Source organism: Anser cygnoides, chromosome 1, assembly GCF_040182565.1.
Source record: "Anser cygnoides isolate HZ-2024a breed goose chromosome 1, Taihu_goose_T2T_genome, whole genome shotgun sequence".
NCBI lineage: Eukaryota > Metazoa > Chordata > Aves > Anseriformes > Anatidae > Anser > Anser cygnoides.
Window position 1 is genome coordinate 191204609 of NC_089873.1, and position 25039 is coordinate 191229647.

General features: G+C 41.5%; 1 protein-coding gene across 10 annotated transcripts in view; it reads left to right on the forward strand.

The window, feature by feature from the left end:
- The window catches only part of ATP8A2 (ATPase phospholipid transporting 8A2), a 330601-nt gene that overhangs the window by 111577 nt on the left and 193985 nt on the right, over window positions 1-25039 (forward strand). For all 10 annotated transcript variants that reach the window (XM_066989757.1, XM_066989758.1, XM_048072745.2 and 7 more), the window contains one exon: window positions 21375-21547. In XM_066989757.1, the coding sequence (XP_066845858.1) occupies window positions 21375-21547 (173 nt within the window). The remainder of the gene's footprint in view (window positions 1-21374; window positions 21548-25039) is intronic.

A 25039-nucleotide genomic window follows, 5' to 3' on the forward strand; every position in this document is an offset into this window, starting at 1 on the left:
TGAGAAGTCTGAAGGAAAAATGTGAAGCTGATTTTCAAGTCTCTTGGCTTAACTGTGGCGCATAATGCTGGAATTACGATGACCCACAAGAAACTCGTTCTGTGCTGAGTCTTAGATCAGCTTGTTCCTGCCTCCTTGGTGAGAACCAAGCTGCCAGTGGTAAGCTCAGTTCTGATAACCCGTACTCACCAAGGGCAGCAACTCGCCCCTTAAGGACCTGCACCACGTCCTCCTGCCTCTTACTGCAGGGTAATGATGTTGAAATAACTGATGAGGTATTCTTCAGACAGCCTGACATTATTTAAAATAAATGAAACACTTCTTTGCCCAAATCCTGCTCTCACTTCTAGGGACAGTGCTAATACTAAATAGTTGTGCAACTGTTGTTCAGGTGACAAAATGTGCGTGCTGCAAGCACGCCACAACCTCGTAAAGCTCCCATTTTTGGTCACTGCAAATGTTGTTCATTGATGGTTTCTGCTGGCTGAGATCGAGAACATAAGATGCTTCCAGCATGTGCAGTTACGACACTCTACACATTCCCACTTCACTGGGGATTAATGTGATGCAGCTCCCTCACCATCTAAAGCTCGTTTAGGGAAGCACCTTTGTCAAAGTTACCCTGAAACCTTCTGTTTTGCCTGCCTTATAAAGCCTAGTTTGTTTTCTTCCCATCTTCTGGTTATGCTTCTGATGTAAGGTGAGGTCCCAGGTCCAAATGTGATTTTGTATTTCGCGTTTTGCAGTTCCTTATCTAACAAACAGGGTAAACAGCGACACTTTGGTGGAAGGCTCTCGGGAAAATACTTGAGCTGACAGAGTATAGCAATTCAGGTGACATAGACCTGCCAAAAAGCAAAGGTGTAGAAGCCTGATGATTATCTAGACCATTCTTCTGCAAATGTTTGTTCAATGCATGTGCCTTTGTATCTTTCGGTGCCCCTTTACAGTAAGGTAAAGAGAACCGTTCAATACATGGTCGCTTTACCTTTTCTTGCCTGCTACCTGGAACACTGAAATAAGGAAGTCCTTCATCCCAGAAGGAAACCTGGATGTTAGCCCAGTCTACCTTCATATCTCGTGTGATTGAAGTCAGGCCACAGGGCTTTGAGAGACCTTAGATAAATCCTTGGGGGAAAGAGCGTGAGGCTCACAGCAACTGTTGTGTAGCAACTTTCTGCTCGTGCAGACCTTCTAGGTCCAAGCACTTGCTTCCTTGTTAGGCTATATGTGTAGCTTCTACTCAGTATTCAACTGTGATCTGCTGTGACACTCCAGGAAACAGCAATTAACCCCTACGACAGCTAAATGCTGACGTGTTATTCAGCACAGGATAATGGCAGTAATGGAGTTACAATATCGTAAAACACCCCAATTAGGCCAACAGGCAGAAATGACAGTGAGTAGTTAGTGGAAGGCTGGACATCAAATCTTTGTCCATTTTCAGGGTCACAAGGAAGCTTTCCTCTGTTTCAAAAGATGGAGGGATTTGGTGTCTGTTATTAATTCAAACTCTTGCAGTTAAAGTATAGAGTTCACTGAAATAACAAGATATAGCTATTTGCAGAAAGACGAGGTATCAGATTCTGCAGTAAAACTGGGCACCGTTTATGTGGCTAATTGTGGCCAGAGATGTCTGGCTTTGACAATTCTCTGCTCTCAGTGGAGAAAAAAGGGTCAGCAGAGCATGTCCGTTCTGACGTGGGGTTTAGTAATCGGTAGAAGTCTGGGAAAATGTGGATGAATAAAACCAATTAATAGTTAAGGGAATTTGTATGATCTGGGTTGGTACGGTAATATCTGTGATGTCTTTATAGCAATAACATTTCCTAACTTATCTCTAAATAATATAAGGAAAGGGGGGGGGATGAGTTAAAAAACTAACGAGCTGCTTTCTTTTGAGAACTTTGGCTTTCTTTTCAAGTTATTAAAACTTAATTGCTATGTCTCTGTTAGGTTTAATATTCTCAAGTTCCCAAGGGATTTATAGTTCTATGCAGAGCTTGACAGACAAACTCTACAGTTCAGTAGACAGAGTTAATAGGTTTAGTAAATATTAATAAAATAAATCTTTTGTACAACTAAATCTTTAGGGAAATTACTCTGCTGGTTTAATTTTAAAAAGAAACGTGATCTTGATGATTTTGTGGAGTTTTCTTATTAAAATTATTTTTAGTAATTGAGGTGGGTATCATATTTATTAGATAAACTTTAATAAAACTTAAGATGTATACATGGGGTAAACTGATAGGGAACTGAATGGTGTGTTTTTAAAACTCTGTGGGAGGGAAAAAAGCTCTTTGTAAGTTAGTCATCACTTCAGGGAATGGTGTTTGTTTGACTAGAAAAGAGAAGTTTGCCTGGGGCTTTCTTACATAGCACCTTTATATCCTTGGCTGAAAAATAAAAAATTCAGGAAACCGTCAGCACGAAAGCAAATTGGGTGCTGTGTCCAGCTTTTCAGTTGAGTGGTTACCAGTGTCTCTGGGCAGCAGTTACACAGTGACAGTAAGTTTTATTTCCAGTTGTTTCTAGGGTTAGACAAAAGCCGTCAGACAACCAGCGTGCAGAAACCCGGTGCAGCAGCAGAGCTGAAGACTTGCCTCCTGAGCTACTTGTCCATGCTGGGGAAATGCCATTTTGCTCTGGCTGTATACTGGATTAGATCACTTAAGATGGTTGTACTAAAATTGACAACATTCAAACTTGACTGGTTTTGGAAGCAAAGATGCTTCTGAGCTTACCTGAAAAACCAGTGTAAAGCACCAGTTGATAATGTTAGCCAAACAAGAACAGGGTTGACATTATATGTTGCCCTGTGACTTCTTACATTCATTATACAATACAATGTAGTCATTCCTTGCAGTGGCAGTTGACAACAAATGTGTGTTAATTTTAGTGATTTTTTTTTTTTCCTTTTGAATCTGCAAGGAATGAATAACCAAATCTGCAATAGAGGAAGGGGATCGAATGAGTTACCTTGAGAGTCTGGTAGGGTAGAGTGCTTCTGGAAGAAGATGCTTGGGGTGTTGTTTTATTTTTGTTTGTTTTTTGAACGATGGAAGTACGTGAAGCTAAGAAATAGAAGCAATTTAGCTGCTTAGCTTCTTGAGGTAGGAAACCAAATAGTAAAACAGCCCCTGAGACAGATTGTTTGCCTAGTGGTTTGCCCAGCACCCAGGAGTCATGTGAGCCTTCAATAAATAAATCTGCAAATGAGAGGAATTATTCTGGCAAGAGTATTAGCAAGTGTCTTTGCCAAGAATGAGTCATTGCTATTTGTCAATATAGTAGGAGAGTGCTGTGCTCAACGAAATAAAAAGTTGTTGCTATAGCTATTGTACAGAAGTGCAGGGGAGTTACCTGTTATTAATCTCCCAAGAGCAATATAGATGTTAAGTAGAACTTTATGTGGTAGTCACTTACAGAAAAATTCTCCAACTAGGTATTATTCAAACTGCATCTTAAAGTGAGTGGTAAAGAGTCACGTAGGACCAAGCAAGCATCCAGCATATTTCATACTGTTATAAGAGTTGAAATATTTCTACTGATACTAACTTAACTTCTGCAGGGAACTTAAATGAGTGGACAGCCAAGGTAACTTGTTGCTGGGTGTTGCATACCCAATGCACACAAAATCCTGGAGTGTCTCTGCTCCTCAGTCAGTGCAGCATCTACCACAAAATGGCCTAGTTCCGTACCGGGATTTTTGGTTATTAATATACACACAGTCTAATCATTATTGCTGTCACCACTATTCAATTTTTTTAAATTGGAAGGGAGCTTGTTATGTATGAGTGCTTAACAGAAGCCTGATGTTAACGGGGACTAAAATAGACAGAATATTTTAAAGGCTAAACAGAGTAAAAATAACATGGACTAAAATAGGATGAAAAATCCTCTTTTATATCACACTAAGATATTGAATAGAAATACATTGTGCTGGAAAAATTGGCAGTGTGTTCTTTAAGACCATGTCTGCTGCCTCATAAATGCAGTTTCAATGCAGTCCTGAGCTTGGGTTTTCACATACAAAGGGCTGGCTACAGCATCCTTTCCCATTATGCATTTCTGGAACACATAATGCTTTATGAGCAAAGGTTAACTAGGGCCTGAAGGAAGCTCTGAGCTGGAAAGTACAGATATATTTGTAGCAATGAGGACCACTGGCCAACCCAAGAATTACTGCTCCTGTGTATTATGTAAAAGGTAGAACCTCTGTTGCTCAGATCTGTCAGCATCTTCTGAAGGATGTTCTGCACTAACTCATTGCAGTGTCCAACGGTGGCTAATTCCCTGACTCCCCCATGATAGGATTTCAGTTCACGTAGTCAGAAATGTAGCCTGTGTCATTTAAGAATGAATATTTTGCTCTTGGAGTTGCAAGTATTGTTACCTTAACTGTGTGTGACTCTACACTGTCCGTAGAGCTCTAAAAATCTTTACGGAGCTGCCTTTTGAAGTTAAGCATTTGTACAGAATTGTTCTTAGCGGCTGAACATATCTTGTGAGGATAGCGGAGTAAGTTATAGGAGGAGTATGCAGTATCTGGAGCCTTGTGAGACTGAGGAAAAAGTAAGTCTTGGCATCCCTGTGAGTTTCAGAAGTATTGCATACAGTCACAAAAATTGCTGTGATAAACTTGAGTATTTTGGGCACTTGATTCTTATCAGAGCTCATTTCCCCCATGTAAAGCATTTATTGGCTTCAGCTGGGAGAAAGCTTTTTGTGGTTTTTATTTTATATTTAAAATACTAACTGGCTGAACCTGGTTGTTAATTGTTACATCTTAGGTTGTATTAAATTGGACTGAGCTTAGCAAAGGGAAGTTTTCTATTCCTGGGCAGCTTGAAGGTGCTTGGAATGGTAAAGACTTTACTACTATTATTATCACTTTTTTTTTTCAAAGCAGTCATAGTTGAAATAACCAGTAATGCTGTCCAGGGAGCAGCTGAGTGGAGGCACTCCCTTCCTTTAACCTGCAAGGAAGCCAGTAGCCTAGCAGCCCTCACTCCCGCTTGTATCCTTTTTCCATGGCTCCATAAGGATGTCGCAAGGCCAGACCATCCCCAGGCAGTGCCTCTCTGAAGCTGCCGGCAGGAGAAGGGTGCGAGTTCACGCACATCAGCCTTCCCCAAGGGTAGAGCCTCTGCCAAGTAGGTAATGTCATTTGAGGGAGTCAAGTAACAAAACAAAATCTCACCCTACTGAGTGATTCAGGAATATCTTGGTGTCTGTGTCATCATCTCTTATAAATCCTAATTCACTTTTTATCTTTTTCCTGTTTTAAATTCCTCTAGAGGAGGCCTCAGGCTGTTCAGGAACCTCCAGCAGTGCACTTCTATAGCTAAAGCCAGCCCCTTTTGAGCAGTGAAAGCTGTGGTGTGGTGACAGCATATACTGAAGCAAGCATGTGTGTTTGCTTTTTCCAAAAACATCAAAATAAAAATCATTTGACTTGGAAATGAGGTAGAAATCGGCAGAAATGGTGACAGTTTTATTGCAACTTCTGGCCCAGCTGTAGTGAACAAGTCTGTACAGCCAGGCCCAGCTTCTCCTGGGACGGTGACCTTCAGCACGGGCAGTGGCTGGAGCCTGCTGCTTTCCACGTGCCTCGCAGCCAGGGGCGAGCTGGAGGCCTCGTGTCTGCAGTCTCCGCAGTGTGAAACTGGGGGCGGGCTGAGGGATTTGGACCCGTGCCACATCCTGTTTGCTGCTGCTCACACATGTGCTGCCCGTTGAAGTGAAATCAATTGATCCAAGCAAAGCTTGTTTGTACTTCCTTTCTGTTTTTGTCCCCTTATTGCTCATTCATTCGCTGTACTTGAATTGTGAGACAAAAGACTCGCGTTTCTTTTGGTGCTATGAAGATAAACAAGAGCATTGAGCGTGGATTGATCTCTGTAGAGTTGTGTAGAAAATCCTCTCTGCAAGCATCTTGACTAAATCTTACTTGAGCAAAACAAGTACATAGACCGAACAGGCTGGCTTGAATAAAGCTAGTTGGCTAATTTAGCCGTGTTTTTGCCATTTCGTGATATAATGCTTTACAGGTAGTTTAGCTAGGGATCCTATCAGCTAGCTGAACAAGTACGTAGCCAGCTGGATCTCTGCATATTTAAATGAGTTTAAGGCTAATTTCTTCAGTTTTTGTATTTGTAACATGCTCTGCAAATGCCAGTCTGAGTAGCTCTCCTGTCAAGTTCCTAAAACTATTCGATAAGTAACTCGTTCCTACGGATCTGGCAAGTGTTCTGATGGTACAGTCCCATTGCTCATACAGTGAGAATGTTTATCAGCATCATGCTTAGAATCATAGAGTACCCCGAGTTGGAAGGGACCCATAAGGATCACCAAGTCCAACTACTGGCACTGCACAGGTCTGCCCAAAAGTTCAGACCACGTGACTAAGTGCACAGTCCAATCGCTTCTTAAATTCAGACAGGCTCGGTGCAGTGACTACTTCACTGGGGAGCCTGTTCCAGTGTGCGACCACCCTCTCGGTGAAGAACCTCTTCCTGATGTCCAGCCTGAACCTCCCCTGCCTCAGCTTCACACCGTTCCCGCGGGTCCTGTCACTGGTGGTAATGGAGAATAGGTCACCTGCCTCTCCACTCCCCCTCACGAGGAAGTTGTAGACCACGATGAGGTCCCCCCTCAGCCTCCTCTTCTCCAGGCTGAACAGGCCCAGTGACCTCAGCCACTTCTCATCTGTCTTCCCCTCTAGGCCCTTCACCATCCTTGTAGCCCTTCTCTGGACACTCTCCAATAGTTTCACGTCCTTTTTGTACTGTGGTGTCCAGAACTGCACACAGTACTTGAGGTGAGGCCGCACCAACACAGAGTAGAGCGGGACAATCACATCCCTCAACATGCTTGTCTAATCTAGTAGTGTTTCTACCTCCTCAGCATATGTACCTACTTTCTTTAGCAGTAAAATTGATTGTTTTTTTTAAAAAAAAAATGTAATCCAAGGTAAAGATTTGTGGTCCTGCTGCCATCCTCCCCATGAGATATAGAACTTTTACTTCTAGCTTTGGGGCATGAGGGAAAATCCAGTTTGCTGCGTCTTGGCTGCTCCAGCCTTCCTTCTTCAACAGGTTTCATTATGCTTCCCAGGAGTGTCCAGAGGCTTGTTTTTCAGGGCATGCTTGGTATTTTCTTTACTTGGGGTGCTCCTCAGCCTTTATCTGCTCAAGCATTTTCAGGAACTTCGGCACCGTTTGGGCTCAAATACGAGGATTGTCAGACTCAAGCGTCGTCTTCCCAGTGGCTCGTGAAGGCCGCCTCAGGCAGGGCAGCGCTGCCTTGCTGGCTGGCTGCCTCCTCTGCTCTGGTTTATTACGAGCCCTGAGAGGGCACAGACGGGCCTGAAGCCAGGAATGAAGTGGCCAAAGTAGCCTGTTGCGTGCTGCATATTCCCTTAGGCAGCCTCTGAAGGGCAGGATGTCTGAATTAATTCCTTAACGAGTCAAAGTGATGTTCAGTGACTCGAAGTGAGCTTAGGAGTCCTTATGGCAATTGCCATCGGATGGGGCTGGTCAGTAAATGTGCGTGTTCCTGCTTTCCCAGAGGCTTTGGGGAAAGAGGCGAGGTCATGGAAGTACAGCTCATATCAGATCCTTCTGAAAACACCTTTGTGTGTTTCTTTATTGCCTAGTCAGCCGTGGGTAAAAAGAAAAAATATATAGTCCAAGGAGCGCAAGTAACTTCTGATGTTTGTCATGCTTTAAAGGTAGAAGTGAAATCTCAAAGGGTATTTCAAGAACTGTAAGTTCGCTCATATTTCTCTTCAATACCTGTATTGTATCTAAATCAAAACCAGGGCTTTAAGAAAACAAGTTGGGTTAAAAGCAATCTGCTGCTTAAAAGCCAGTTTTATTACAGAGCTTGCCTGTGCTAATCTGCTGCTCTGGAACTTTCTCAGCTCTGCTTGGAGAAACAGATTCGATAGTACGCGAGCACTTGAAAGGAAGACTAATATGACAGGTTGGCCTGTTGCATGCATGGGACTGCCTTGAGTAGCTTTCAGTTTATAGTTTGCTGTTTGGCTTAATGCTCAAAGTAGTTTCCTTTTACTTAAGTACTAGAATAACTTTGGCTATGCTCTCTGACAGCGGTATGGCCTCTGTTACTTACACTAGCATGCAACTGAGCTATTAACTGCACAGATGCTAATAGTGGCTTTTTTTTTTTAAGGGGGATTTTGGAGAGGAAACTGGGAGTAGAAGCCTAAAAGTAATTGAAACTGGCTTTGCCCTAGCCCCCCCCTTTTTTTTATTAGTCTGTAGAGAGGAAAATTCTGTCTTTCCAGCTTCATTTTGATGTCTTACAGATTGACTTTACCTCCTGTGAAAGGTACAAACAAAACTTTTTTTTTTTTCACACTAGAGATATAATGTAGGTTAGAAACGCTAGATGATTTTCCATAGTGAACATGATTTTTGGGAAGTGCTTGTCTGTACTGGCAAGATGCTTGAGCATGAGGATATTATGTTGAAGCAATCTTGTCTTGTACAAATCGATCTGCTCAATTCTGTTTCCTGTGGATGGCATTCTTTTGGAGACAGGATGGGTTCTCTCATTGAGTGTTTGTCCCACTGTGGCTACTGTTCAGTCTTTTATTTGTTAATGAACATGGATTTCATGTTTGTTAGCAATGGTAAAACTTATTCACTATACTCTTGGCTATGTTATGGGCTGTTCTTTGTCTTCCTTGTAGAAAAGTTTTTCTACTGACACTGAATCAGGATGATAATTATATATTATATCAACAAATATTATATACCTACCATGGTATTATAATGGTGATACTGTAAATAAGCGCTATTTTATAGGTATTTCTATACACATATATAGATTAATACCTCTATTTTTTCTCCTGGTAGTAAGTTATAAGCTAAATTTCATGCCCAAGCTGCAGTGTCATTTTTTTTTCGGCTGAGTTCTCCTTTGTAGTTTGTGGTCGCCAGAGTGTACTAAACAAGTTTAATACAGAATCATATGTTTAAGACTCTGCAGCACAGAATCCCATACCTTCATGATCTAAAGCAGAAGGTTGTGGTATCTTGACCTGAAGATAGCTGGTCAGCTAAGAGGTTAGCTTTTCTTTGGGAAATGACTTGGCAGATGCAAACTCTAAACAAGAACTTGCTCCTACTTCGGGGAAGCTGGATTATTTTACTGAAAAGAGAGAAAACAACTGGGACTTGTTTGTTGAAAGTAGAAGGAATTGAAACAAAAAGCCTATTTTGCTGAATACATTTAATAAAGCTAAAATATCAAAACATAAAGACACTAAGGCATTCTAGCTTGTTAGCAAAACTAACAGGCAGCTTCCTCTTGGCAGAGTACAGTCACTTGTAATAATTACACAGATGTGTTAGTGTGCAGAACAAGAGTTTCTTGTGCTTTCTGTAGTATGAGTCACAAGCTATCTTGTGTATATCGTAAACTGTTCTGTGGTCAACTGTCTAATATGTATGGATAGCAATAGACAGTCCCATATAGAGCATTCTGGAAGTAAATGAAAATGGTGTAACCAGCCTAATCCTGGTCTTGGTTTAAAGAGAACAGGGTTTTAGTACACTATATGAGATCCCCAGTCTTCCCAGGATGGACATGTGCTTCTTGCTAAAGTTAAAATAATAAAAAATAATGTCAAACTGAACAAATGCAGTATTGTCTTTCATGGCATTTGAAGAATAATGATGATGAATTGTCATTTTGACAGCAGTTGTTTCTACAATTGTTTCTTGTACTGCAAGCTTGGCACTTGGAGCGCTAAGGGCAGCATTGCAAAAGGCTCATGGCTTTCAGGATGGGGCCTTTGGCAGTCGTGGGGCATTGAATGTCTGGTTGGGATGCCAGTTTGTTGGGCTGAGAATGGTGAGATTTTTTTAAAGAAATCTTAATCATTTTGAGTGAGAGTTTGCAGTGGAGATCGATGTTTGGAAGATGCCATTCCAGTTACCTGTGTTACTCTTCATCTAAAAAAAGTACTGTTGCAGGAAATCAGCAGCTTTATTTCAGGAAGCTAAAATGGTAGAATGACCACTTTGGGCAGCGTGCACTGCCAGGAAACTTCGTCTGTGAGATAGTGAGATAACTGCTTAGTGAAATCTTCAGTCAGTTTTTCCATATTAAGAGGTTAAAGCCTCTTTTCCTTCCTACTTGTCTTCTCCCACGGCCTGAGCCCCCAGCTCATGGGCTAGAGGGCATTTCATGTGTACTCCTTGATCAAGACATCCCATTGCCTCACGGAGAATATTAAGCTTAGGATGCAGTCATCTGGCACTGCATCAGCCTGGACTTGAACTGCATGGGTAAGTGCTGAAGTGTTCAGCTGTTCAGTGCTGCTGCTTACAGCAGTCTCGAGCTACCTGACTTGCAGGTTGTCTGACAACTCTTGACGCAGGATGTGTATTTGAGTTGATGTGTCTGACTGAAATATTTGGAGATGATTCTTCTGTCATCAAACACTGTGAAAGAACATTTTCATTCTTCTCCTTGAACTGTATGGAGTTTGCTCGGAGATGAATGTACTGCTGACAGGACAGAGGTGCCTTCGGGGTACATTTTCTTCCCTATTTGCTAAGTTCCCAGGCTCCTACATAACCAGTTTGTTATCAAACTGAAAACATCCTTGAATAATTATCTGTACCTTTTGATGGTCCAGTACATCTGGACTTTCAGCTGCCACTGGAGACATAAGACTTACTGATATCATCTGTTTATCTAATTTTAGTCAAAGATTGGGTCTATATGTGATAACCTGAGACTTGCTATGCAGATTAAAGATTCTGTATGTAGATGTTTTAGATTACTTGGCTTACTGTGAAGAGATTTCAGCTTGTAGTTAGATTCTAAACTATAAAAATCATCTCAGTGCAGTCATCTAATATTTGTGGGTCCTTCATATAGATGTTTTTCTTGGCATGTGATAGATCGTATTGATCAAGCAAGATCACAATGCAATTAAATACACAGGTATTGCTGAGTAAAAGCAATGAGAAAAGTCATTTGTGCTTTAAGAATGGATTTTTGTCTTGCCTCATGTTCTTAGTGATGTTGGCAAGATGCTCTATATTTCTGTAATATTTTTATATGTTGCAGTTCAAGCAAACGTGGTGAGGTTACTTTCAAATGGATTTGGATAAACAGATGAGGTATTGCTGGAAATGCTTGTGTGAAGTTGTGGTATCCGAGCTTATCAAATACAAGTATGTATTATCGTATATACCAAATAAATATGGATGATGAACTGGCTCAACAGTAGAACTCAAAGGGCTGTAGTGAGTGGACTATGCCTGGCTGGCAGCCGGTCACTCGCGGTGCTCCCCAGGGCTCAGTGCTAGGGCCGGTCCTGTTCGGTGTTGTTATCAGTGATCTGGATGCAGGAGTGGAAAGCATCCTTAGCAAGTTTGTTGATGATACTGAACTGGGAGGTGCTGTCCCTCTCTGGAGGGACAAAAGGTCTCCCTGAGGGATCTGGATACCTTGGAGCACACTGGGCAATCATCACCAGCATGAAGTTCAACAAGGGGAAATGTGGGGTGGGTGCTGCAGCTGGGACGGAGCAGTGCTGGACACAGGCACAGGCAGGGGGATGAGGCTGGAGAGCAGCTTAGCAGGAGGGGACCTGGGGGTGCTGGTGGCAGCAGGCTCAGTGTGAGCCAGCAGCGTGCCCATTTGGGGCAAAAAAAAAAGCTGCATTTTGGGGTGCATTGAGCAAAGCACAGCCAGCCAGTCATAAGGGTGATTGTCCCACTGTATTTAGTGTTGGTACGGCCTCACCTTGAATATTGTGACCAGTTGTGGGCCCGTAATATAAAAAGGATGTTAGGGCACCTGAATGCATCCAAAGGAGGGCGACCAATCTGGTAGAAGGGCTGGCAGGCATGTCCTGTGAGGAGAGGCTGAGGACACTTGGGGTTGTGTAGTTTGGAGGAAAGGGGGCTGAGAGGTGACCTCCCTGCTCTCTGCAGCTCCCTGAGCAGGGGATGCGCAGAGGGAGGTGTATTGGTGTTGCAGATGGTGCGTTGTATTTTAGAGGTAAGTTTGTGGTACGTCATTGATAGTGGTTAAGAGGTTCTTGTGTAAAGCATAGTGCTTCAGGTTTCGGCAGGGAGGACATTAATAAATGTAAGCACTTTGTCTTGAATTCTCATCTTAATGTGATTTGTAACATATTGGTCACTGTGCAGGATGCTTCTAAGTGGATTATATTCAAAAACTGGTTTGGAAGTAGTTGACTGTAAATGGGAGATTCTTTAGTCAAGCAGGGGTAATCCTTGGTTAAACACTGCTGAATGCTTCCGGCAGCCAAATGAGTTTGCAGATGCTACCAAGCCGTGAGGCTGCTTGTATCTGTTGGGGTTTTTGGACTGGGTTTTCGAGTGATTTCTCAAGAGAATGGCCTGAAAGAGATCGGATGCAGGTAAAAAGATGAGACTTGAGATCTTGCTGTCGGGCCGGAGTGCTCAGCTGCATGAACACAAGATGGGCAGCAGAAAAGGAGTCAGTGGTTCACAACTGCTTGTGAATTAAGTGTTAAATTGTGGTGAAAAAGCCAAAACACCAGCTGGAAAGTAAGGCACAGGAATAGAGCCTACTCCATTCAACACAGGTACTGCCTCATCTGTGGCCCTGCTTAACCATGTAGTCATAGCCTGCTGTCTATACCACTGTGAAGTTTGCTTTTTGGCATTGTGGCACAGTTTTAAGGGTTGGAGAAGGCCAAGGTAGTTTTTTGGATGCCCTTAAATGCCCCTTGGATGCCCAGTCCTTCTCAGTCCTCAAGGCCCAGAGAATTTTTTGAATGCCCTTAGATTCCCTTTGGTTTCCCAATCCTTCTCATTGTGAAAGTGTAAAAATGCTTGTCTGAATTTTTGTGAGTAGAACACGAAGTCCGTGTTGTTGTAGATTGTATTAAGACATGCATATTCTGATATTAATTATCAGATTCTACTTGTGTTTTGAGTGTCTGTTTAGTTGGCCATAAACCACGGCTTTTGGATCAGTCATATATAAGCAAGTGACACTGCACCTGGCAAACACTGCGATGTTTGAATTTGTATTTACACAAACAATTTAACTCTAAAATAGAAGCACTTAAAATATATAACAATGCATATAATCAGCTTTTTGAAGGTAGATGAATTATAGGAAGTCAATAAAGAGGGGAGGCAGGGGAACCTGGCTAACAAATCCTGCAGCTTTGCCACTCTACTCAAGAAATGTTCTTTACCAGGCTTTGTGGTGATGTACTCTGCACTCCTGCTTATAACCAGGTCTTTGGAAGTTGCCTGTCTGCTTTCAGAGACTTGTTTGCTCTCCTGCTTGAGTTAGATGCCAAAACCTGGAACACTGGCCAAAGTAAGTGTCTGTTTTAGAAATGAAGTGGTATTTCTTCCTTGGTTTGAAGAGGGGTTCCAAGGTGAGCGTTTGCACATGTGCTATTTATTGTGGAAAGCACTTCCAGTGACTCCTCTGCCCAACAGGTGTTGCTCTAAATACTTATATCGTGTTTCAGCAGCTTTGGTTTCGACATCAGTTTGTCTTGCCTGTACGTTCATTATCCCGATTCTGCCAGACGTCCTTACAGATCCCTCAGGTACAGCAGCCAGACGGTTTGAAATGAAAAACTCTTCTAAGTTGCAATCAAGATACAGTGGAAAATTTCACATAAAGTAGGGCTGGCAAGTGTTATGCTGAGTGGGGGTTATGCAGTGATGTCCTCCATGAAGACATTTAACCAGGGGTCAGGGGACGCGGCAGGCATTTTGACTTAAAACTTTCTTTTTCAGTACATTAAAGTAATTGATACACGTGATTACTCAAACTATCTGCTCTTAGGAATGAAGTAGCAAAAGTCAGTAAAAACAACTTCTTGTTTGGGTGCAGTACGTTGAGCTGGCATATCGGTGTGTTCCAGAACAGTGGCTTAGCAGATAGTGTGATTTATATCATCACATGGACGCAGAGGGGTTTGGACATGATTTACAGGATGATGGAAGAAGCTAACTTGGAAAATCTTTAAATGCTGTAGCTAGCAATACTTTCTAGATTTATGATAGAGATAGCATGTAAACAAGTAGTCGACTTACCTTACAGTTAAACTAAGTGTTAGCTTAACATCTTACTGTAGCAGCATGTTCTGTGAGGATGGATTTAATTCCTTTGAGATGGAGAAGAGCATGCAGGAGGAGAATGTAAAATATAGAGGCCAGAGAAGGCCAGAACGTACGATTGATTTATCCTTGCTGAATATTTGGCTCACTGAGGTTACAGATCCAGGGGTGAGTCCTTCCCTGCTTTAGATGAAGAGGCTTTCTTGTCTGTCTGCATCATGCTCCTTGCCATTTAGTTTTCTTTTCAAGACCTCTTGCCTTGTGGTTCATACATCACACCGTGCTTAGAATGAAACGTGAACATAGCTGCTGCACAAGTGAGATTTCAGTTCTGTCTCGTGCTATCATCTCCGTGGCTCTGTAAGCCTTCCCAGGGAATAACAGGGAAGGGAAGGGGAAGAAGAGATTTATAGCTCATCTTACAGCAGTTGTCCAGTTTCTCTCTGGGTATCAGATTGTTTTGTAAGATTAAATTTAGGGAAGAGTTGTTATCCTGCAGGATAACAACTTTTGCACCCGAGGCTTTTAAAAGTCCTAATGATTTTATTTTTTCTTGGCAAGTATTTTATGCTGTTGTTTCGTACTGGATACCAAACTGCCTCACCCACTAATGTTTCTTACTGTAGCATGCAGACTTCCCAAGCTCCCATGGGAGCGAATGCACTCTATAATGTGCTGTTGTTAAACAAAATAAAACAAAAACCTCTAAATAAGAACACTTACGCTTTTGTTACATAGCCCATGTAGTTCTTTTGATAACCAGTCCTGTTTTTGTCAACTCTTGTTTTCAGTGAAGTCAGCTGAGCTTCATGAAGTTAACTCCATTTTCGTTGACTTCCAAGTTAACTCTAGGCATCATGGTATGATTTTTAGTATTTGCTATGTTAAATTAAAAAATAATACTCTGGGAAATTGTAGAGTTTGCTTATGTCAATGTCGACCTTTAAATACAAAGCTGGGCATAGCAGGTGTTTTTTCTGAGGCTTTAGAAAGCGAGAATATACAAACACACCATTAAAAAATTTGTTAGGTTCTGAGTGCAGTCCAGAGAGAAGACCACACAAAGTCTGCTTCAGGATGTTTTCATTTTCTGCCCATCGACAAATTACATTCTGCTGTGGAGATTTATAACAGTGTGCTAATGATGTTACTCCATCGTCTGGAGCGAAAGTATGCACACACAGAACAGTAAAATCTGCAAGTTTGTTTTTAAGACAGTAATGCAAGTAAGTGGATTGTGTTTGTGCTTGTAACTTGTTAAAATGGAAATGGGGAAATAAACAGGAAAAGCACATGGGGTAGGTTTGTTCTGGAGTACACCTCTGTGTCTTGAGTTCAACGCAAGCGTGAAGGCTACAACATTAACCCTTAAACACACTTGGGTGAGTTCAAATTGCTGATATTTTTAGAATCAAAATCCAACCCTTCCCTCAGTAGTATCAAATGCACAGAAGTAGAGGAGAAGTAACAGAACTTCCTTAGCTTCCTCAGATTTTTGGAGCTCTGCAGTTGACTGTAGCGTGATCCTTGTTTCATGTGCTCTGAAGCTCTCGTTTACTTGGTAGCCGTGTGTGAAGGGATTCCTATGCCCTTGTAAAGCTCTAATTAAACTGGTGATGTTGCTCTGGTTAAACAGAATGCTTAAGCGTGTGCTCAGGGCTACTAAACTGGTAGACCTTTTAGTCCTTATGACTTTTATCACGTTGTGACCTTTAAATAAAATGGTATCTGTATTTTTAATGTGTGTGTGGGGGGGAAATCTGTCTGGTATGCCAGTATAATGGGGTCTGACTGGCAGGCCCTTCTCTAGGATTCCCTGGAGCAGCTGGATGCTGTGTGGGTATAAAGGAAGTTTTGAGGGAGGGGAGGAACAAGTTCAGTGTGGATAGTTGAGACGCTTTGTAATATTCTGTTTTTTCAGAATTGCTGACAAACTTTCCATTTACTCTTGATGGGTATTCACCAAAAACTTCAGTGATACTCCACAGGTCTGAGTTTATCCAGGCACTTTATTAGGACTAGTATTGATTTCTCCTCTATCGTGCTTCTTCTGGTATAGGATTGATTTATTCCTGCTTGATGTGACTCAAAGAAGAAAGTTATCCCTTGATGTCAAACACAGAGTAAAAGCTAGGTATCAAAGTAGAGATTTCTGTTATAGTTACCAGTAATGAGTTGCCCATGGAAGAATGTATTTCCCTACGGTTTCCAAATGTTTGTTCATCTGCTTACTGAGGAAGTCTGTAATATACCCAGTGAGATTTGGGGCTGCTTTCTTTTGCTTAATTGCACTGGCCTACAGGATCAGTAAATAGGCTTTTTTTTTTTTTTTGAACAACATTTGTAAGTAGTTGGAAGGAACACAAGTAGGAATCAGTGCTTCTTTACTGTGTCAGCTATGAGGTTGTAAGTTAGCAGCGCACATGTTTATGGAGAGCTTTACAAAATGCAGTTTAAATGGGATGCTTGGTAAGTCATGTGTTCTTTGTAGCTTTCTGTGGTGTATTAAACCTGCTACTAATTCTGTGACATCTTACAGGCAAGATGAGTAAGATACAGGCATGACCAGGGCATGAATAAGACATATATATGCATAGCCACAGTAACAAGTTGTGGAGAGGCTAGTAAAGTCATCTCATGAGAAACACCACCTTCTGGAAGTCATCCTGTTGCTGCGTGCCTTCTTTGGCTCTTGCTTTCTTTGGGCAACAGACGCTGGATGTTGAATAAGTCTGTTGCGCCTGCTCTCTAGTTCTCCTCCTCTGCACAGCAGATGGTTTGCCTCAGTCCTTCATCATGCTTTGGGGCAGGTGGAGAATCAATGGAAAATGAAGGAATTTCTTGTAAAGCACCAAAGGGCTGGCACTTTTGCCAGCCAGACAGTGAGAGAAGTGTGACTTCTTTCACAGTGCTACACAGAGAGTGAGGGCAGGGACTGTTTCCCTCTGCTTGAATTAGTCAGAGAAGGTTTTTCTTTGTCCTGTGAATGGATTGAGAAGAAAGGGGCTAACCCTGCGTTTGAGAGCAAGAGAAAGGCTAGAGCATGACTGAGAGGTAGCAGTGAAAGGGGGAATAAAAGCACTCCAAGATCTCAGAGCAATAGTCCTTGGGTTAAAATTCTGTTATTGATGACATTACCTAAAGTGCACCCCATACCATCGCTGGGATTTCTGTGAATGCTGTTACTCCAAAGTGCTGCTATTGAAGTAGACACAACAGCTGTCCTTCCCCAAAGACATAGCCCTGTTTTTCCTGGACCGATCTGTTACGGTTTAAGCACAGTCATTTATTTTGTGTTTATTTTTCAGGGACAGTGTAAATAAAGCACGCTGTGAAGTCATAAATCTAATCCCTCACAGCTTAGTGGGGAAGGAGAGATTGACACGTTCGTTATTGTAATGAAGAAAGTGCAAAATGTAATCTGTGTCTGAAATAGCTGCCCTGTGCTGACAGTACCCCGTACAGTCGGTTGTCATACTCATTAATTTAATCTGCAAATTTGTCTCCTATTTGGGGCTAGTTTCTTAGTTTGAGTCACAGTAAGTGTGTTTGGAATACCATGCAAATGAGTGGGGCTAGAGAAATAAATTGAAAAGCAGCTTCTGCTTCCTTTTTCTTTCATTTTTGTGTGGAAGTGGCCCAATTCTCTTCCCGCTTGTCTCACCCTGAATAAGTTCAGTCACGTAATTGTCACTCCACTTATCTGATCCTCTTTTCCTGTTCTTCCTCCTCCTCTTCCTCCTCCTTTTCCATTCAGTAGTGCTGTTTTGACTATGTTCTCAACCTCTTCACCACCCAAAATTGCTTCCATTTCCAGTATTTCTTTTTTTTTCCCCTTGCCTACACACTGTTCTGCATCCTGCTTTTACTCTCAGATGAGGTCACCTCTCTCCCCTTGCTGGCTTTTTGATTCACTTCCCACAGTTCTGGATGGAAACTCAAGATCGAGGACTCTTCTGTAACAGGCCCAGTCTGGCTCAGGACCTCCCTGAGCTGCCAACTGCTGGGGGCGAAGAGGCTTTTTTGGGGGTTATTGGTATGTGCCTGCTGCATGTCTTGTTCCTTGTTTGGCTTTGGCCACTGACATGATGGGGAGCCTCTGTTTTGATTGATTATAGCTGTTTTTCTGTTGTATTTCACTGTCTTTATTGTTGTAAAGCTGATCTGGTCAACCTTGAGAATCTTCTGAAATAGCTGATTTGAGAGTTGGCATTGGCTTGGAAGTGCTGTAATGTTCAGCAGATTTGTGATGTATGTCAGACTTGGTTTTTACTTAGTTTTCTCATTGAAAGTGTTACTCATGTAAAAATATGTAGCCTCTGATCACCACAGTGCGCTCAGTCTTGGAGCTCAGCGCACTGTGGTGGTTGTCTGTCTTAAAAGAAGTCAGATGAAGCTCAGTCAGTACCATGCATGAAAAACATTATAAAAATTAAATTTGGATCTCTGGTGTATTTTTCTGTCTAGAAACAAGGCCATTTTCATTTGAGCTGGAAGTAACAAGACAAAGGAAAAAATCCTTTACCATGACATTATGAACACATGCATTTAAAGATCACTTACATAATCCCCCCGTAGCATAAATCTTCTCAAAAAGACTGAAATCGATGGGAAAGGAACACTTTTATTGCTGGTTATTTCATTAAAACATTAGTGGGGGTGATTAGAGTCCCACGTAGTTTGGGGTGATCCTGCTGTTAACTGTGGTGAAACTGCAGGTTGGCCTAAGCAGCTGGGGGGGAATCCGGCCCTTAGCCAAGGTTAACCTGCAGCATTTCTTTACTGGGTACTCTTCAAAAGCATTTGTCCAGTCCTAAAATGTCACATCTGTATGTTAAGAGACTGCTTTTGTGGGAGTTTACAATACTGTGGCAGTTTTAATTAGCCAAATAGTTGAAAGGAGCTTTCTCAGGAGTTCAGTATGAGTTGAAACATGTCGCTGTGTTGGTCTTGCACCAACTGCAGACGAGCAGCATTGCACTGTAGTGGATAACATGGAACAATCTGAGATGCAAGATGCTTCTGCATGTCTATGGAATGTGGGGTGTAATGCAGACAGTTCATCTTCTGCAGGCTGGGAAAGTGTGGGGGAACAGGTGTGTTTATGGATACGCTATACATGGGAGAATGCTTCTCAGCTGGAAGATGAAATCCATGTAGGAAGGGTTTCTATGGGATGTTTTGGACAACTCAAGGTCTATATTGTCCAACTGTATTTCTGGCTATGAACTATAGGATGTGCAGATACTGTAGAAAATCCTGGTAGATACCAAGCATGTCTTCCACGCATGCTATATTGACGTTTCTGTACCTGGCACCCCTTACGTAAAATAGTCATCTAACCTTCTACAATGGGAGGAACAGAATTACATGCATAGTTTTTCATCACTGTATTCACAGAAGCTGAACGACTTTTCTGTTCTTTTATAGTGCACAGCAACAGCATGTGAAAGCTTAAATCAAGGAATTAAGAACGTGTAGTACAAGGAAACTTTTTCTTTGTGCTTTTTTTTTTTTTTTTTTTGCTCCTTCATATATAGATGTTGGAGAAATCACCAATGAAAGTATTTTAGGAGCATAAACTTGTTTCCTACTATTTCAATAGTGGAATATGGAACTGAAACTTTTGACTCTGATGGATGTGACATGATAGAAATGTAACTTTAAATACTACTTCTGCCATCCTTGTTTGGGGGGCTCCTGTATGCAGGTTTGTGTACATCTTTGGTTTGTTCAGCCACTTGAAAAGCTACCAACTTCTTTTGTGAGTTGAACATAGAGGGAAAAATCCAGATTCCACATGAGTGCTGGCCTTAGCTCAAGTAATCTGTGTTCTTCAGGACCAGCAGATGTGTAGTCCAGAGGAACTAGCTTAGCTACATTATTTTTATTTTTATTTTTATTTTTATTTTTATTTTTATTTTTATTTTTATTTTTATTTTTATTTTTATTTTTATTTTTATTTTTATTTTTATTTTTATTTTTATTTTTATTTTTATTTTTATTTTTATTTTTATTTTTATTTTTATTTTTATTTTTATTTTTATTTTTATTTTTTAACATCTTTTTATTAAACTGGAGATGCAAATATGAAATATAGCACTTGACAACAGTTTGTGGCTTTATAATCCTCTGGAGAAGTCTGCATCTATAAAAACAATGAGTGGATTGCAATGATACATAACACATTTTCATTTCTGACAGTTATAACTCTATTCTAGTGGCTTTTCTTCTTCTATAAAGCAAATATATATGTGTGTATATATATATATATTTCCTTTAGACCACAACTGAAAGATCGTAAATCGAGTACCTTTAAATATCAGTAAGTAGAAGGATATGTAAAACTTGGTTTAGCACAGAGTAAAGCTGCATAGTTTTGAGATGACCATGAGTGCATCTTCTATTTTTGGTTGGTTTGAGTGGAGAAAGCAGGTGAGAAGCTGCGTGAGGATTTGCTAAAACAAAGGTGTTACATTTGCATAAGCCTTTTTTTTTTTTTTAACAAAATGAAAAATGGGAAAATAATGTAGTCCAGCAGGTAGTGATAATTTATCACTTAAAAAGCAGTATATGAGTTGCTGGCTACTGAAGTCTTTGCTTTTCATATTCTGCTATCCCATGTTTCATGAATCTAGACCTCTTTCAAAAAGTGTGTATACACTTAAGATCATGAGAAACTTCTCGAACCATCTAGCTGTGGCTAACTCAGCTGGAGCTGATAGTTGTTCTACCCTGCACAGGACTAGAACTGACTGCTTTAAACATGAACTTCATGGCGGTGGGAAGGTTGAAGTATTTGGGGTCGTGGTGTATCATGAACACTTGAATTTTCCCAGCAGCAGCTGTCAGTGAAAACCTCTTTGGGGTAGGGAAGATGGTTTGAACAAGTAATAGTACTTCAGATGGAGCTGGAAGGCAAGAAGGGCATTAGGTTTTAACTGCTCTGAAGTGTAAGAAGACATACCACCACTACTGAGGGCACGTGTTGTTCAGGAGCGGGTAGCAGAGGTGCCACTGGAACAAGGCATACGTTTCTCACCAAGCTGATGCAGCTTTTATTGATGTGTGACCCAACCTAGAGTCCTTGCATGAGGTCCTGTTGAAATGCTAAATCGTGTCAGTGCTGGTTTGGTGCATGTGTACTGTGCAGCCTTGCATAGTCTGGGAATGCCTCGTACCATTTTAGATACACTTGTTATATTAAGAAGAAACATGATTTATTTCTGTTTGATTCTTCAGGCAACAAGGGCTTCTTTGACTCAGCATTGTACCAGTCTGGGGGAGTCGCTGGGCAAGGAAAATGACATTGCTTTGATTATCGATGGCCATACACTGAAGTATGCCCTTTCATTCGAAATCAGGCAGAGCTTTCTGGACTTGGCACTCTCCTGTAAAGCCGTCATTTGTTGCAGGTAAGAAATTCTATATTATTTTTTTTTCTGGTAACAAAACGAGCATGAAGTTTTGGGAGACTTTATCTAGTATGTTAACTTTCCTTTCACATTTAGTGCTCTCAGGAAATACAAAAGTGGGGGAAATATTGTACTGTTCAAGAGGAAGTAAGTTGTAGTGGTGAGCCACTTGATAATATAATCGATTTCTCTGCTGTGAGACTGCTGAGAAGCTGGGGCTGTGTTGGAAGAGGCAAAAAGGAAGACTGTAGAGAAGTATTGCTTCTACACCACAGCCAGGTCTGTGAAAGTATTCATCAGGCTGACTGACAGGCTAACAAAGTTTAAGATTTCAGTTCTTCCTGGCCTTCTACAGGATGTTCTGCAGTGCAGCAGTGTTGCACACCTTCAGGATGAGCATTCAGTCAGCTGCGTGTTCCCTCCTGGTGGCAGAACTCTGCTAGCTCTTGAGACCAGTCTGAAGAGCATGCTGGAAAGCAACTTGGCTAGTAGCTTCTTTCCTGCTCCTAGTGGAAGAAGCAGCAAGCCTTTCCCTAAAATTAAGGGTCATCTAGTAACTCAGTCTCTCTGCCTTAGTTGGTCCTAACCAAATGTGATCACTTCTATAAAATGGTAAAACTGTGCCTAGTTTCCTGACTGTAGCAGACAATGGTGATAAGCAGTGATACGTATGGGGTCACTTGTAAGCAACAAACTTTGTGACTGTCATTCGTTTTAGCTTTGGGGAAGTTTTTGATGACTTGTGGATGAAGTTAAGTTACCTTTATTTGTCAATTGTGTACGCAACACAGGAATGTATGTAACAGTACAATTTGCCCAGTTTTAAATGTTAGACTACTATTTGCTCACAGCAGAATTTGACTATTTATGGTTTTAACTGTATACAGAAGTGGTCCCATGTCCTGACTGCTACAGAAGAAAGGAAATAAGCCCAAAGCAAGTGAAAAATAAAAGTTGACCTACGTTACTTTCTGTGTAGCAGGAAGGTTGCGTTATTTTTAGCTTTGAAAGAAGATTATGTAGCATTGGAAATGGTGTATATGTGTGTGTATATGCATGCACACGTTCATGTCTGTGTGCACATCAGTGTGTATCCCTGGTGTACAGGGAGAACTGTGCCCTGGAAGGGGTTGTCAGTTTAGGTGGACAGGAATTATTTTCTAGCAGGTCCTAGAAGCAAGACCCGCTTTGTGAGGGAATGACTGTATTGGAGATCCTAGACTACTGTTGTGCAGTCTTATTTAAGCATGTACATAATAGTGTACAAAGATATTACACGGCAAAAGCAATTGCGGTCCGTGCACCTGAGGTAGATGCATGGACTAGATGCAAACCCATTGACCTTTTCCGTCTCTGACCAGTTTTTTAACCAAGTGCTGGCGTTCTGAGACGGGTCTATGCCCGAGCACAGTGCTGGGGCCTGTGCAGCTCAGCCAGCATCTTCGCTGATGACCTGACAGATGGAGTGCACCCTCAGCAGGTCTGCTGACAATATGACACTGGCAGGAGCGGCTGTTAGAGAGGGGGTCTTGTGGCCTTTCTGAGGGACCTTGGCAGCGTGGGGAGCTGAGCAGAGAGGGGTCTTGTCAAGATCAGCAAAGGGACGTGCAGAGTAATGAAAGTGGACAGGAAAAGTCCTGTGGACCAGTGAATGCTGCTGGCTGCCAGGCTAGATAAAGAACACCTTTGTCAGGAAGGATGTTGGGATACTTGTGAGGATAACAAGTTGTCAATGAGCCAGCGCTGCACCCTACCAGCAAAAAAGGCTAACAAAGCAGCAGTAGAAGTATTGTTGCCAGCAGCTTGAACACAACAGGCCCAACTGTTACTGCAATTGAAGATCAACATTAAATACATTTGTCTTTCTTGTTGGCTGAATGTTTTGCAGTCCATCCTTGTCACTGACATGCATTGGTTTCAAAGCTCTTCTTTCAAAGTACTCCATTTTTCTTGGATTCACACATTCAAATTTCTGAGTAAATATGTATTGGTAAAAGTGCTTTTCTAAAGCTCTTGACTGTCCAAGGAGAATACTCTGAAGCCACCATGTGCTTGTTGTTTCACACTACCTCTCCACGGAGGTATGCCTCATGTACAGAGCTGCTTTCTATAGGTCTGCATTCTTTTCTTTGTGCTCACTTTCCTTCGGCTTAAAGAGCATGAAGTGCTGAGGAAGTAAATTGACCCCGTGTTGTAGGCTAATGCTGTTGTCTGTGGAGGAAAGCCGACAAACACTGAGCAAACACAAAGCTTTTCTTTTCATCCTCTGCCACTACACCCTGGTAGAGGTCCTCCTGAGGCAGTTTTTCTCGAAGATTTGGTGAGATTGGTCAAAGATCTGTGTAGTTGAAGCATATCATAAATTGCAAATGTTTAGATTTATAGTTCATAATATGTATGTAATTTTCTGAAGATAATGAATGGTCCTATTTTGTAAACAGAAATGTAATACCAGGTATTTTCTCTTCTGCTATTTCATGGTCAAGCCAACAGCAGTTTTAATTATTAGTGAATTAGAAAATTGAGGAACAGTGCAGAAAATAACGTGAAGTGTAAATCAAAGGGAAAATATGATGTAATTTCATAGGCTTAAAAAGAGGAATAAAAATAACTGCGTTTTGAATCCCCAGGGAGAAAGAGGAATGCCTTTATTAGCCTTTAAGTCTTTGCAGGAACCTTCCATTTACTTGCCAGGTGCTTGATATTGAAGAAAGAAAAACATTTTTTTTCTACGCTGGGCTGTTTTTAATAGTACTTTGTGTGTCAAATAAGACAGTGCGTTTAAACTGCACAGGAAAAAAGTTTTAAAATGTAATTGGCACAGCAATAGGAAATTTCAAATTAAACGGAGTTAGTTTTCAAACAAAAATGTTAATTGGGAGGGGGATCTGGGTCTTTAAACTTAGTGGTATGACGTTTAACCACTCTAGGAGGAGTTGTGTTGCTATTCTCAACATAGCATAAATTCGTGAGACTTAATATTTCATAAATTTGCTATAAGGTTTTCATCCCCTCTGGGGTGTTTCAGCTGCATTTGGCATTCAAGGATTTTTTTTAATATACTTAAGATATACTGCACGCTCATTTGCTGGGCTTTAGGCATAAACTGTAGTTGAACTTGATTCTCAGGGGTAATCTCTTAAAATGAAACTGTAGTAAGCCTGGCCCCATTTTGCGTTCAGAGGGGGAGATGGTATCTTCTGATGGGGTTAAGTCTTCCACTGTTACATAGTCACTAACAGCCCACTGGCACAGTGGAGGAAAAAAACAACCCTTGGGAGACTGGGGAAGCTTGCAAAATCAAACCAAACAATTCCTTAAGAAAAAGGCTTGATTTTTAAAGTTTTTCCAGAAACTGACAGGTCTGATTATCTTCCCTTACACTGACTGGGTGTGCAACCAGTCCAGAGTGAGCAAAATTTGCTGTTCAGTGGAAGTAAATGTTGCCTGGATGGGAGTTGACTTCCAGACCTCATTTATGAGATCTGGGCT